The sequence below is a fragment of the Vespula vulgaris genome, chromosome 21 (assembly GCF_905475345.1).
Source record: "Vespula vulgaris chromosome 21, iyVesVulg1.1, whole genome shotgun sequence".
Taxonomy (NCBI): Eukaryota; Metazoa; Arthropoda; class Insecta; order Hymenoptera; family Vespidae; genus Vespula; species Vespula vulgaris.
Genome location: NC_066606.1, coordinates 2,975,001 through 2,989,008, shown reverse-complemented (window position 1 = coordinate 2,989,008; position 14,008 = coordinate 2,975,001). Strand labels below are relative to the sequence as shown.

The window sequence follows — 14,008 nt, the reverse complement described above, 5'->3', positions numbered from 1 at the left end:
TGTAATTAAAGATGGCAATGCTAGGGAAAGAAAGAAAGATAAAAAAAGAAAGAAAAAAGGAGAATGGAAGGGTGGATGGGTGGGTGGTTGATTGGGCGGTAAAAAAGGGAGGTAGGAAAACGAGCCGCCAACGAGCTTCGCGAGAGATTGTTTTTTAAAAATTGAACGAAGTCGTGTTGCATTGAGATCTCGTTACGAGATAGTCTAAAGTCGATTAATGGAAGGGTAGATAGATAGATAGATAGATAGATAGATAGATAGATAGATAGATAGATAGATAGATAGATAGATAGATAGATAAAGAAAGAGAAAGAGAGAGAGAAGAGCAAAAAGTAAAAAAAAAGAGAAGGTAATACAAAAAAAAGAATTAACAAACTTTTAAAAGTAAAGATATAAATCGAAGGAAAATTGAATTAAATCGAATCGAATCGAATCGCATCGAATCGAATCGAATCGAATCGAATCGAATCGAATCGACTTGCATCGAATTGAATTAGACCAAAAGAAAAAGCGAAAGAGAAGTAACGAAAAAAATAGAAATAAAGTCCAAAAAAAAATATAGAGACGAAAGCAAAATCCACCAAAAAAAAATCCCCAGAGACCAAAAACCAAAAACCAAAAAAAAAAAAAGAATAACGTGAGAAAAGGGCGGCTCGGTTTTTTAGGTCGCGTCGATTAGGCCAAACAGTTTGAAAGTGACTTGTCTTGTGTTGATGTTGCAGGTTCAAAAGCCTGGCACATGCGGCTGACCTTTGACCGGGTGCCAGGCGGCTGCAACCTTCACAGGTGCAAGCTGTGCGGCAAGGTCGTGACGCACATCAGGAACCACTACCACGTCCACTTCCCCGGCAGGTTTGAGTGTCCTCTCTGTCGTGCCACGTACACACGTAGCGATAACCTGCGCACGCACTTTAAATTCAAACACCCCGAGGCAAGAAAGATCGATCTTAACGATTTCATGGCCAACTCGTTGGCGCTATCAGCGACGAGTAATGATACCATGAACACACTATCCTAAAAGCGCGAGAATTTCAAAATACATTTTACATGTATATGTGTGTGTATATATATATATATATTTATATATTTATATACATATATATATACACATATATGTATATGTACATATATATATGTATATATATGTGTGTATATATATATATATATACATACACGCACAGAGATACGCGACCGATTTACATAACATACCTTCTACAATTCGTTTGCTACTTCCTCGTTAAAAAAATATGGGCGGGCGCGTAAGAATAAGTGATGATCGACCACGCATACTCACGCGTCGCTGCTGCACGCGCATATCTATATATATATATAAATATATATATGTATATATACATACATCAATATGTGAAAAGTGCGCTGTTCAATCTTAGGGATATACATACATATGTGTATATATGAATATATATGTATGTGTGCGTGCGTGTACGTGCTTATGTATGTGTGTATATGATATATATATATATATATACATATACATATATACGTATATACATATATATATATATATATATATGCAATGTCATTGATATGAAGAGCCTGATTATATATATGTATATATACATATATACATATATAGGGGATGCAGAAAGATATGGCCACGGAGAAACGACCACGCGGCGGAGGCCGTTCTCTCTCTCGGCTTTTTTTTTTTTCCTCTTTGTCGAAACACCAAATCTTTTTTGTAGGTTCTATGCTTGAGCTTCCCTCACGTGTATTGTGTGCCGACCTTCGCAAGATCTGCCTGCGAGTAGAAGGTCAGGTCCTTAAATAGGTGATTGGGGTATATTTCCTCGAATGAGATGATATAAGGTACGAGGGGGAAGAAATAACTCGCGTTCGCGTTTTATTATAGCTCTCGATTGTCGTCGTTGTCGTCGTCGTTGTCGTCATCTTTCTCTCTCGTTGTGCTAGAGATATGGAAAAAAAAAAATAAGAAGTCGAACGAAACAATATGAAAGAAAACAATATGAAAAAGAGGACGTCGGCAACGATGACGTACGTAAAAAAAAAAAAAGAAAAAAAGAAAAGAAAAAAAGGGACATCGATTAAGAAGTTAGTCGAGAGAAAATTTATATACATACGTACACACATACATACACAAACATTATATATATATATATACATATATACTTTGTCGGCAATAATGTTACTCTCGATCGCAAGCTGTCCGTACGAACGAGCACGAATTTTTATTTGCTTCAGCAAGTTTCGTTTTTGGAGACTTGAGAAAATATTATTCGTCTATTTCACGTCTTTTACCCCCTCCTCTCCTCTCCTCTCAATCCACCCTCCGATTATCTTCATTTTCCTACTTTTTTTTCTCCCCCTTCTCTCAATTTTCTACTATCAATCTATCATTTCATCCCTCTCCCACAGTTTTTACTTTCTCGTTCTCGTTCGTTTTCAAAAAGCGCGAAGACGTGTCCTGTGTGTTTTTAGGCGCTGGTCGCTTTTCTTAACGTTAATTCAGAGGGTTGTAAGCGCGCGTTTTTTTAAAGACGAACGAGTGAAATATTATTTACGATAATCGTAATTATCCTCGAATTTCTCGTCGTAATGTTAATTATCTCTTAACATTTATCTTTCTCAAATTATTTCCATATAGTCTTCTTCGACAATTGCTGAGTGCAATTCGAAAGTGCGATTAAAAGGATGAAAGGGATCTTGTTAAAAAAGAAAAGAAAAGAAAAGAAAAAAAAAAAGAAAAATTTAGTAATTAATATCGATGGGTGCTAATAAAAATTGAAAATTAATCAGTCGAATGAGATTCGAGAGAAACAATTTTACACGATCGAAGAAAAGAGAGAGTGTTTGCTCGAAAGAAAGTAATAAATAAAAATGAGAGAAGGTGTGAAAGTAATTATCGACAAAATTCAAGGCTCGTTTTTATCTTCGGACAGCTTGCGTGATTTTTTTTCTGTCCTTTTTTTTTTCTTCTCTCGATTATTCGACATTAGGTTAATGCGCATATAACAAAGTGGGGAAGAGAGAGAGAGAGAGAGAGATAGATAGAGAGGGTAGTAGAATGAAAAGGAACGAAGAATCGGGGCTGATAATAAATAGATAAATGCGTAAGATTAGAAGCCATTCGAGGAAACGTAATGTTGTAAAGAGGGTCGCTTATTAAAAACTAACGGAATTACATTGTAAAATGGGAGCAAACGTGGTGCCAATTTACTCCCGTAAGTAAGTAGTTGTTGTTGCCGTCGAACATAATCGTATATTTTCGATTGATCGACCGCAAGAAGGAGTCAAAAGATAGAAGAAGAAAAGTAAAACCTAGACAAAAAGATTTAAAAAAAAAAATAATAATAATGATATAATGATAACTAAACAAATAAATAAATTGATAAGTAAATAAATAAATGAATAAATAAATAAATAATTAATTAATTAAATAATTAAATAATTCAATAATTAATTAAACAAATAACTAAAAACAAATAAACAAACATGTACGAGAAGGGAAAACAACAAATTTATGCAAAAGGGGACACTTTTAATCAATCGAATATAATAATTCATCTCGATCGCGGTGTAAAAAAAAAAGAAAAGAAAAAAGAAAATAATGTACGCCATGCTAATTCGTCGAATACGATAAGCAGGGTGAAATCGCATATTAGTTGTTGAAAGAGAATTTTATAGTTGGATTTCATATTAGATATTGTAAAGTGTTATTATTTTGCGAAGGGATGCGCGCGCGCGGGGATTAAAAATCCGGCGGTATGTGTGTAATGTGCGCATGTGTGTGTGTTGGTGAACACGTAAACGAATGGGTGCTTGATTCGGTTTGGATGAGTGCGTGTACGTGTGTTTGTGTGTGTCGTGCGTGCATACATGTTATGTATCGTGACATATGCATCTATGTACGCTCGTAAATATACATTAAAACGTATATGTACATACGTACATATACATATAAAAGCTACGAGATTTTTAATTATCGAAAAGAATGAAGTGAGATATGTTTATACGTGTATTTAACACGAATACGAAAAACAACATAGAGACAACGGGTTTGCTAATGTATAAAGTCACGTATATGTAAGTATATACTTGCTACACGTGCACGCGCGCGCACGGTGCCGGAGGTCCAAAAAAATAAGGGAAGCACGCGATACACGCCTTATACGTACATATATATATGTATATACACGTACATAAACATACATGCATACAAACATACATACATACATACATACATACATACATACAAACATACATACATACATACATACATACATGCAAAAAAACATAAATACCTACATACATACATGCATACGTATACATAGGTGAGTTAAAATATTTAAGCTAAAAATATTATCGTAATAACAACGAAATTTCTGTCCTATCCATCAACGTTTGTAAAAAGTCTTTTGATAAAAGGAAACGAAGATTTAAAAAAAGAAAAGAAAAAAAAAAGAAAAAAAAGAAAAAAAATATGAAAGAGAGAGGAGGAAAAAGCAAGATAAGAAGAACGGAAAATTATGGAATATAATGTAACTTATAAGCGCGGAAGAATTAATAGGCGCACGCCTCCTTTTTTGCACTTCTAATATGAACTTTGACTATAAAGTCGCGTAATTTTTTTAAATAGGAAAATCGGGCGGGTGGGTCTCTAAGGGGGAAATTAAACAAAAAATTTAACGGGGGTGAAACACCTAAAAGTTTATAATATAATTAATAATCCGCAGATCGCGACGGGGGATTGTATAATAAATAAATATTTGCGAAATATATAATATAGTGGAACAAGATCGCGAGGAGACATTCCACGAATCGGGACTTAAGAGAGAGCGAGAGAGAAAGAGAGAGAGAGAGAGAGAGAGAGAGAGAGAGAGAGAGAGAGAGAGAGAGAGAGAGAGAGAGAGAGTGCGCACAGGCAAAGAAAATATGAATTTATTAATTAATCGGAATGATTTATATAGTATCTATATTTTATATTTTATATAATCTACCGTTATAGTCTTATACCATTGGTTGGAGATATAGTTTATGTTTAAATGGGGGACAAGGAAACAAAAAAAAACTAAAAACACGTACATATATATATACATAGATACATACATACATACATACATACATACATACATACATACATACATACATTCGTATATATATACATACATAACTTACAGAGACATACATGAATAAATACACGCATATGTAGATAAACAGAATTGATTTTTATCATCAATGGGATGGTTATAAAATATATATATATTTTTATATATATATATATATATATATATATATATATATATATATACTTACGACATCGTTGCACATTAATTGATATATTATAATCGGTTGGGGGTGCAATATCAGTCTCTGCTCTTCTTACTTTTTTCTTTGTTCGTTTGTTTGTTCGTTTCTTATCTTCTTTCTTTATTAGAGGGGGAAGAAATTTTATGTATAACTTTATATATGTATATAGACATGCATATAAACACACACACACACACATACACACACATACACGCGCGCGTACAACGCATATACATGCATACATAAATACGCACGCACATAGCCAATATAAAATAATGTTTGGCAAACGTTGAAAGTTTTAAATATCTAATAAGGAATGTTTGATTAAATTGTGATCGGTTATTTTTTTTTTATTTTTTATTTTTTTTTTTTTCATTTTTTTTCATTGTTTTTTTTTTGTTTTGTTTTTTTAGGATATGAAAATTGTTATCAATGAAGGACGAAGTAATCAGAGTGTACACGAATGTCAAACGCATACATGAAATGTGCAAACACACCAAAGTATGGAATAATTATTACACACACATACACATAACATACATATATACATACACACATTATGTAACGTTGAGTCCGCTAGCTATACAAAGAGCCAAACCGCCACATTGTGATGAAATGATATTATCGTTGATCTTATCTCTTCTTCTTCTCCTTCTCCTTCTTCTTCTTCTTCTTCTTCTTCTTCTTCTTCTTTTTTTTATATATTTCTGTTATTTTTTCTTCTTTTTTTTTCTTTGCTGCAAAAAAGGGCACTTTGCATAGTTAAGGCTACCGCGAACACGCATACTTATAATTTAATAATAATAATATATTATAATATAAAAAAAAATCTATATATATATATCACTAATAACGTTAACAATAACTCTAATAATAATTATAATAATATTAATAATAATATATAACCAGAATATTAATATATTACGTCAAAATATTAAGTATATTAATATATTGGATAATTTATTTTATTTTGTTTTATCGTTTTATGATTTTATATATGTGTTATTCACTGTTTATAACGAATAATTACCGCAATGCAGCACAGAACACAAATATATATATATATACACACACACATATATATATATATATTTATATACATATATATATATAATAATTATTAACATGTGTATACAGTGAGATTTATTTATTTTTCTCTTTTGTTTTTCTTTTCCCTTTTATTTTATTTTATTCTTCTTTTTTTTTCTCTCTCCTGTCGGGACGTATAGGTTAAAAACGTCTTGTTGGGATAGTTGCACGCACACAAACAAACAAACACATACAAACACACACACACACGACAAAATGTTGTCAGAGAGGGAAACACATACATGAATAAATAATATATAAATAAATAAAAAAAGAATCATGACGAGAAGAATTTAATTTTCAAGCATTATAAATATATGTATATATGTATATGTATACGTATATATATATATACACAAATAACTTTACATTTAACTATACAATATTATTTAAATATGTATATACGTATATTCACACACGTGTATATATATTTTGAAATATATCGTTCGAATTATATTCGCTTTTTCTTTCTGTTATTACAACTTTCTTTCTCTCTCTCTCTCTCTCTCTCTCTCTCTCTCTCTCTCTCTCTTTCTCTCTCTCTCTCTCTTTCTCTCTTTCAACACATACACACACAAACATACACGTATAGATCGACACACACAGGACACAAACAGATGAAAGATATATCTATTTTCATTTAGCTTTCGCTGATATTAGAAAATTTTGGGGGATTTGACCGTAATCGCGCATTTTTTTGGCTTTTTACCAAATAGTATATAATTCATATGTGGATACTTGCCGGGTGTTTCGTACGCAGTTTTGAATGATGATCACTGAAAGAAAATGATAGATAGATAGATAGATAGATAGATAGATAGATAGATAGGTAGATAGGTAGATAAATAGGTAGATAGATAGGTAGTTAGATAGAGAGAGAGATAGAGAGAGAGAGAGAATATAAATATGGCCGAATGTGGTGAATGAAAGATTAGAATGCTGTGTACGTATGCAATCGTTTCATATGTGTGCGTTTAATAATCTATGAGGTTTCTAATGATAAAGCAAAAAAGATAAGAAGAAGAATTATAATAAGATAATTATATTTCTCTATAATTTCGTATGCTTCGAAGGTGCCAGACGAATGTACGCAAAATATGTCCCTACGATCAATCTCTTAATTCGAAATGAATTTTCTAAACGTGAGATTTTTTACATAGGATATATATATATATATATAAAATTGTTATCATTAACGTTTAAGAAGCTCGGTCGATTATCGACAGGTACGATGCTAATAATTTATTCTAAAGAAGTTTGCTAATTTGTTCTTTTCGTTTCAATTTTTTTCCTTTTTTCAAGAGAGAACGAAAAATAAAAAAAAGGAACGAAAGAAAGAAAAAAAGAAAGTAAGTAAGTAAGGGAAAATCGTAGATCATAAAATTCGACCAAATATTTAGCTCGTAGCTTGTTAAAAAAAGAAAAAAGAAAAGAGAAGAAGAAGAAAGAAATAAAGAAAAAATAAAAAAGAAATATTAAAGAAGAAAAAGGAGAAATAAAAATTCGACGATTCATTGGAACAAATATAATTACGATAAATCGATGAAAAATTTCAGTATGAATGCTTCGGGGAAATATATGCGTACAGATATATTTGTATCTATTATATCTCGTTAAAAATCGAAATTAAACGATAAAATATTAATTCGTTAGAGATGCATTTAACATATAGGGTGGGTGAGGTATTACGTATCGTTTGATATATCATTACATTTTGGCCTTCGTAAAATTTATTACCAACACACGTAAAACGCGTTATATTATAGATTATACACACACACACACACACACACACACACACATGTGTGTAATATTTGCGGTAACACAGAGAAAATGTTGCCTGTTAACAAAGGAGAAATAGAAATGAATTTTCATCTGTTATCTCGTGCCACGTTATCGCGGTTTAACTAAGCTTTATATAACCAGTTGTACTGGACTTAATTACGAACCATTTATGGTCGGACGTTCCATCAAAATTTGGACATTTATAGTTTTAAATTGTCTCGCTAAAGCTTGAGATAATTTCACTATGCCTCGAGAGAAAGAAACATACGAACGGAATAATTTTAATATATATATATATTTTTTTTTTAAACGGTCGATTATCCTTTTCTAACTTTTTAATAGCTTTTTCTGTTTTCTCTCCTTTTATTAATATATATATATATTTTATTTTATTTTATTTTTTTTTTCATTTTCACTCCCTCTATTTCTGAATTTTTAAGATTCGAATAAACAAACATGATCTTTTCAATGATGATAAAATCAATTTGAAAATCTTAATCGAGTTTTAGAGATATACAAAAAGAAAGAGAGAGTTTATACGAGTAAACAAATTGTAATAAAATGATAAAAATTATTAATGAAAATATAAAAGAAATTAAAAAAAAAAGAAAAGAAAAACAAGAAATAATCAAGACTCGAAAATTGCAACTCTCTCTTTTTCTTTCTCTCTTCCTCTCTACCTATCTATCTATCTATCTATCTATCTATCTATCTATCTATCTATCTATCTATCTCTCTATCTTTATACAGACGTTCGATAAGATTCGATGGTGTTATAAAACGCGTTTACAAATGGAAGCGTTCATAGAATTTCTATTTAATGGGATTCGAAATGGGATATCAGGAACGTTATTCTCTCCGATCGATCGGACAATTACAATCGATAATCTATCTATCAATCTAACGATAGAAATTTGCATTTAAATAGCTCGACGTACAATAAAGCGCGTTATGTATCTAATGCTTCTATGTGGACGTAAATTGTTTGAAGATTCGAATCGTCGTAATCATTGTCGTTGTCGTTGTCGTTGTCGTTGTCGTCATCGTCGTCATCGTACGAAATCGTCGTACATCGTGAAAGAAAGAGATAGAAATAGAAATAGAAAAAAAATGGAGATAATATTAATGATAAAGATAGATAGATAGAGAGAGAGAGAGAGAGAGAGAGAGAGAGAGAGAAACTTATTATCGAGACGGATTATTTCTATTTTCTCGTCTATTTTCTCATTTTTCGTTATGGCGTTAACTTACGATGGAAATAACGATCCTTTGAAGCGTTATAATATTTTTCAAAGAGAATAATCGTAGCTGAATTTATCTTAAAGAGAAATTTATTAAAGGTACTACGTTATCCGCGATAACATTTAATTTATTTAATTATATATACGTGTGGGGGTGTGTGTGTGTGTGTGTATTCGTAAACGCGTTAACAACTATCGATTATATACGAAATAACAAAAATAGAAAGGAAAAACAAAAAAAGTATGAAAAATTAATTTATTACTTAATTCAATTCAAGAATCATATATTCGCGCGATCGATTATTTTTTGCTTATGATGAATTATGAATTTCTTTTTTTTTTTTTTCTTAAATTTCGTTTTATTATTCTTAGAAAGGACATTTGCATATCGTCGACGTTTCACGTTTCAAAGAATCGAATCGTTCTCTATCATTTTTCTATTTCCCCTTTCAATTACTTCGACGACTTCGTTATTCACTATTTTTTTCTTTTTTTTTTTTTTATAATTCTTAAAGAAAATATTTTTATCTTCGATTTCGAAATAATCAAGAAATTCGTCCGTATCTATTAAAACGTAACCGAAATTAATTGTTTCTACAAAGTTAAAAAATAAAAAAAGAAAAAGAATTAAAAATATAATAATTCAAAAGATCGAATATATATATATATATATATCTAGTAGTCTTGGAAAAATAATAACATGGAGATTGAAACGTTGTTTAATATTCAATAATGTTTTAATTATCAATCGTAATAAAATTTTTTACGCGACGCATAGAAATGTTAAAAATTAATATAAATCGTTGGAATGATAAATAATAAATTATTTTAATAATACGTTCATATCGAAACGAATAGGAAATACTTTCTTTTTTAATCGGAGAATAATTAAATTCTTTATGAAATTCGGTTGTGAATTATATCAATTCGTATGATTTTATCAGTTCGTATTCGAATCGTAAAATACAAATTATCATCTCGAAGGTGAAGTAAAATTATCTTGTTCGTTTTGTGTATATATATATATACACACATATGTATACATTACGTAGATATGTCGAGTATATACGATTATTCCTGTTTACCCTTTAAATCGGTGCAAATATTATGCGAAACCGTCTATTCAGTTGTCGGAGAAATAAAGAGAACGTGAGCATTCCTTTTATGTTATTTATAGGGAGAATAAAAAGGAGACGTACGACACAGATATACAGACATATACATATACATACATCTCTGCACAATTCCCTAGCCGTTACCCACCCTTCAGACTGCATCGAATTACGTTGCAGTTTCGTCAGACAAGCTTGTCTAGACGAATCAGAAACGGGATTTATCGTAGGGCTATATTAGTACGTCAGTCGCAGCCGACTTTTTTTTTTGCTTTTCAACGATTTTATATTCTTTTTCTTTCTTTCTTTCTTTCCTTCTTTCTTTCATTCATTCTTTCTTTCTTATTTTCTTTCTTTCTTTTCTTCCCCTTCTTCTTTGCACGTTGTTTGTTTAAAAAAGAAATTCTATCGATCATCTCCTTTCTTATTTTTTTTTTAACCCTCACTTCCAACCTACCCTCGCGCGTATACACAAATTTTCACGTACAAATGACGATTTAAAAAAAAAAAAAAAAAGAATAAAAAAAAAAGTAAAAACAGAAATATAAGAAAGTAAAAAAAAGATTGTTACGGATTTAAACGGAGGATTAACAGCGATCGGACGATTTTAATCGATAAGTGATTGAGATTTAATATTGATTTAATATTTAATAACGGATTTGTTTTGTTTTTTTTTTTTTTTTTTTTTTAATAAAGAAAAAAAAAAGAGAGAGATTATGAAACGATAGACCATTGTAAATCATAATACGATTTTCCAACGATCGGAATTCCGTGAGAACATTTTATTTCTTTATTTCGTTATATCGTTAATGATTTTTAATCTAAACGACGTTACATCAATTTATATATATATATGTATATGTTTGATACGATGGCAAACGTATGTACACTCTCTCGATCTATCTATCCGTGATGATCGAATTTATTTTAACGAGAACAGCAAAAAAAAAGAAAAGAAGATTTATTAATTCGGATTTAATATAAAATTTGTTTCCACAACCCTTCTATCCGTTTCACTTCGCTTAATATGTATTCTCGGATTTCGAAATGGAGTGTTTAGAAATTCATGATATTGTATCGACAAATTATCGTAATATACAGAAAGAGAGATAAAGATAGAGATAGAGATGAAGATGGAGAGACAGAGAGAGAGAGAGAGAGAAAGAGTGTGGCTTCTGTCATAATTTCTTTTTCCTTTTTTTTTTCTTTTTTTTGTCAAGCATGCAATTGAAAATTAACAATTCAAAGTAGATATATATTTACTCCTACGACGTTGTCTCTCTCTCTTTTTTTTTTTTTTGCTTTTTATTAGAAATTGTAACTAAAAACTTGTTCATACGTTTCGATAAGCGACGAAATTATGTGCATTTGATTTTTTTATTTCTAATCTGACGTATTCTTTTTTTTTCGATCTGTACTCTTCTTTTAAGTTTTACGCGAGTTGAATCAATAATGACAAAATAAATAAATAAATGAATGAATTAATTAATTAAATAATTAATTAATCAATAAATCGAAGTTTCGAAAGTAGAAGGTTCGTTTGTTTCAATATAGTAAAATAAATGTTTCACTCGTACAATAATAATTTGCAATCTAATGGAAAATAAAATGTAATATATAATGTAATCCTCGTATTTTTTTTCTCTTTTGTCTTTTTTTTTTTTTTTTTACTATTCTTTTTTCTTTTTCTATTTTTTTTTTTCCTCTAACGAACGAGTCAAATATACGTAATGTTTTGAAAAGATCCACTATGGTTCGAAGCACTTGTTATTATACTTCATTATTAATGCTAATTAGAATCAATAAAGTCGAAGAGCTAATGTAAATGTAAAAGCTCTCGCTACGCCCTTCCTCTGTCCTTTACATAATAATTATCATCCTATTATCATATTTTCCTTGTAAAAATTAATAAAATTTCGTGCACCTCGCTTTATCTTTTTATTTTCTCTCTCTCTCTCTCTCTCTCTCTCTCTCTCTCTCTCTCTTTTCTTTTTTTTCTCACGCGTCCATCATTTTTCGGCGCTGATTCATTGATTTCTTTCGTTTCTTTTTTTCTTTCTTCTTTTATTATTATTAATTCGATCCTCTTAATCACCCACCCACCCCTCTGACTATGGTCATCGAAGCGGACGAAATCTAGAGAGATGTAAACGACTGTTCGATTAGAACGAAATGAAAAAAAAGAAAGATAAGAACAAAAAAATTTACTATACGTCTAAAACGAGAACTAAAAACAAAAACGTATTTTTCTGGATAACAAAATAATAATGAAAAGGTTGAAAACGGACGCGAGAAATACTCGGACTCTAGGGAAATTTAACGAAGAAGTAAAAAAAAGAAAAAGAAAATGAAATAGAAGTGGAATAAGAAGGGCGAAGTAGGGAAAAAAGGCAAGAAACAAAAAAAAAAGAAAAAGAAAGGAAAATTATTATTAACGCGAAACAATTTCGGGACGGTCCTACCGATAATCTAATTCGGTGATATCTAACGTGGCTGTTGTATCGTAAACAAAGGTGAAAACAAAAAAAAGAAAACAAAGAAAGAAAAAAAAAGAAAAGAAAAAGAAAATAAAAGAACAGAAAAAACCTTTTTTTTATTATCTAAGCGCAAAAATAAATTACCGCTGCATATTAACTATTACTATTACAGTACGTATTACAATTACGACTATTAATATAAATATTATTACTATAACAATTAACACTATTATTACTATTACTATTACCATACTACTACAACTTTTACTACTGCTATTACTACTACTACTACTACTACTACTATTACTACCATACTACTACTGCTACAGCTACTGTTACTACTACTACACTACTACTACTACTACTACTATCACTACTACTACTGCTACTTTTACTACTACCACGACTATTACTACTACTACTACTACTATTATTATTATTATTACTATTATTACCATTACTACTATTACATATAGGTATTTATATATTTGCAATTGCGTGGTGTGGAGTGGAACATTGTGATATAATAGATTGGTGCTAACACCTTATTGAAATTGAGATGAATTTAATGAAGAAATAATAACAAAAAAAAAAGAAATAAAATAACAAAAAAAAAAAGAAATAATCTGTGCAATATTGCGATAGTAAAAGCGTAGACCGTGGTACTTATCACTCGGCGGATAACTTAAGTTTTCCGTGGATACGTTAATGGTGAAGTGCGAGGAGGTAATGAATAGGGAGGTGTCGTTGTCGTCGTCGTCGTCGTCGTCGTCGATGGTCGTCTCGGGTGAAAAAAAAAAAAAAAAAAGATTTGTCCCTTCGTCTTCTCTCTCTCTCTCTCTCTTTTTTCTTTTTTCCTTTTCTTTTTCTCTCTGAAAAATCTCTTGAGACGTTGCGAAAGATAATGTATATTTACACGAGTAATATATATATATATATGTGTGTGTATGTGTATTAATAAAAGGAGACCAGCTCGTATTAACAGGAGTGAAAATATATACATATACATATATAT

The 14,008-nt window shown here is 30.6% G+C and overlaps 1 protein-coding gene across 15 annotated transcripts in view; it reads left to right on the top strand.

Annotated features, from left to right (window-relative positions):
* LOC127071194 (protein tramtrack, beta isoform) overlaps positions 1–14,008 on the top strand; it is a 75,211-nt gene that overhangs the window by 36,890 nt on the left and 24,313 nt on the right. For 2 of the 15 annotated variants that reach the window (XM_051010185.1, XM_051010190.1), the window contains exon 5: positions 723–852. The exons of 7 other annotated variants lie outside the window; for them this stretch is intronic. In XM_051010185.1, the coding sequence (XP_050866142.1) occupies positions 723–852 (130 nt within the window). Of the gene's footprint in view, positions 1–722; positions 4,261–5,702 lie in introns of those variants that run through there. 6 more of the 15 variants (XM_051010188.1, XM_051010180.1, XM_051010192.1 and 3 more) reach the window with 5 other exon arrangements.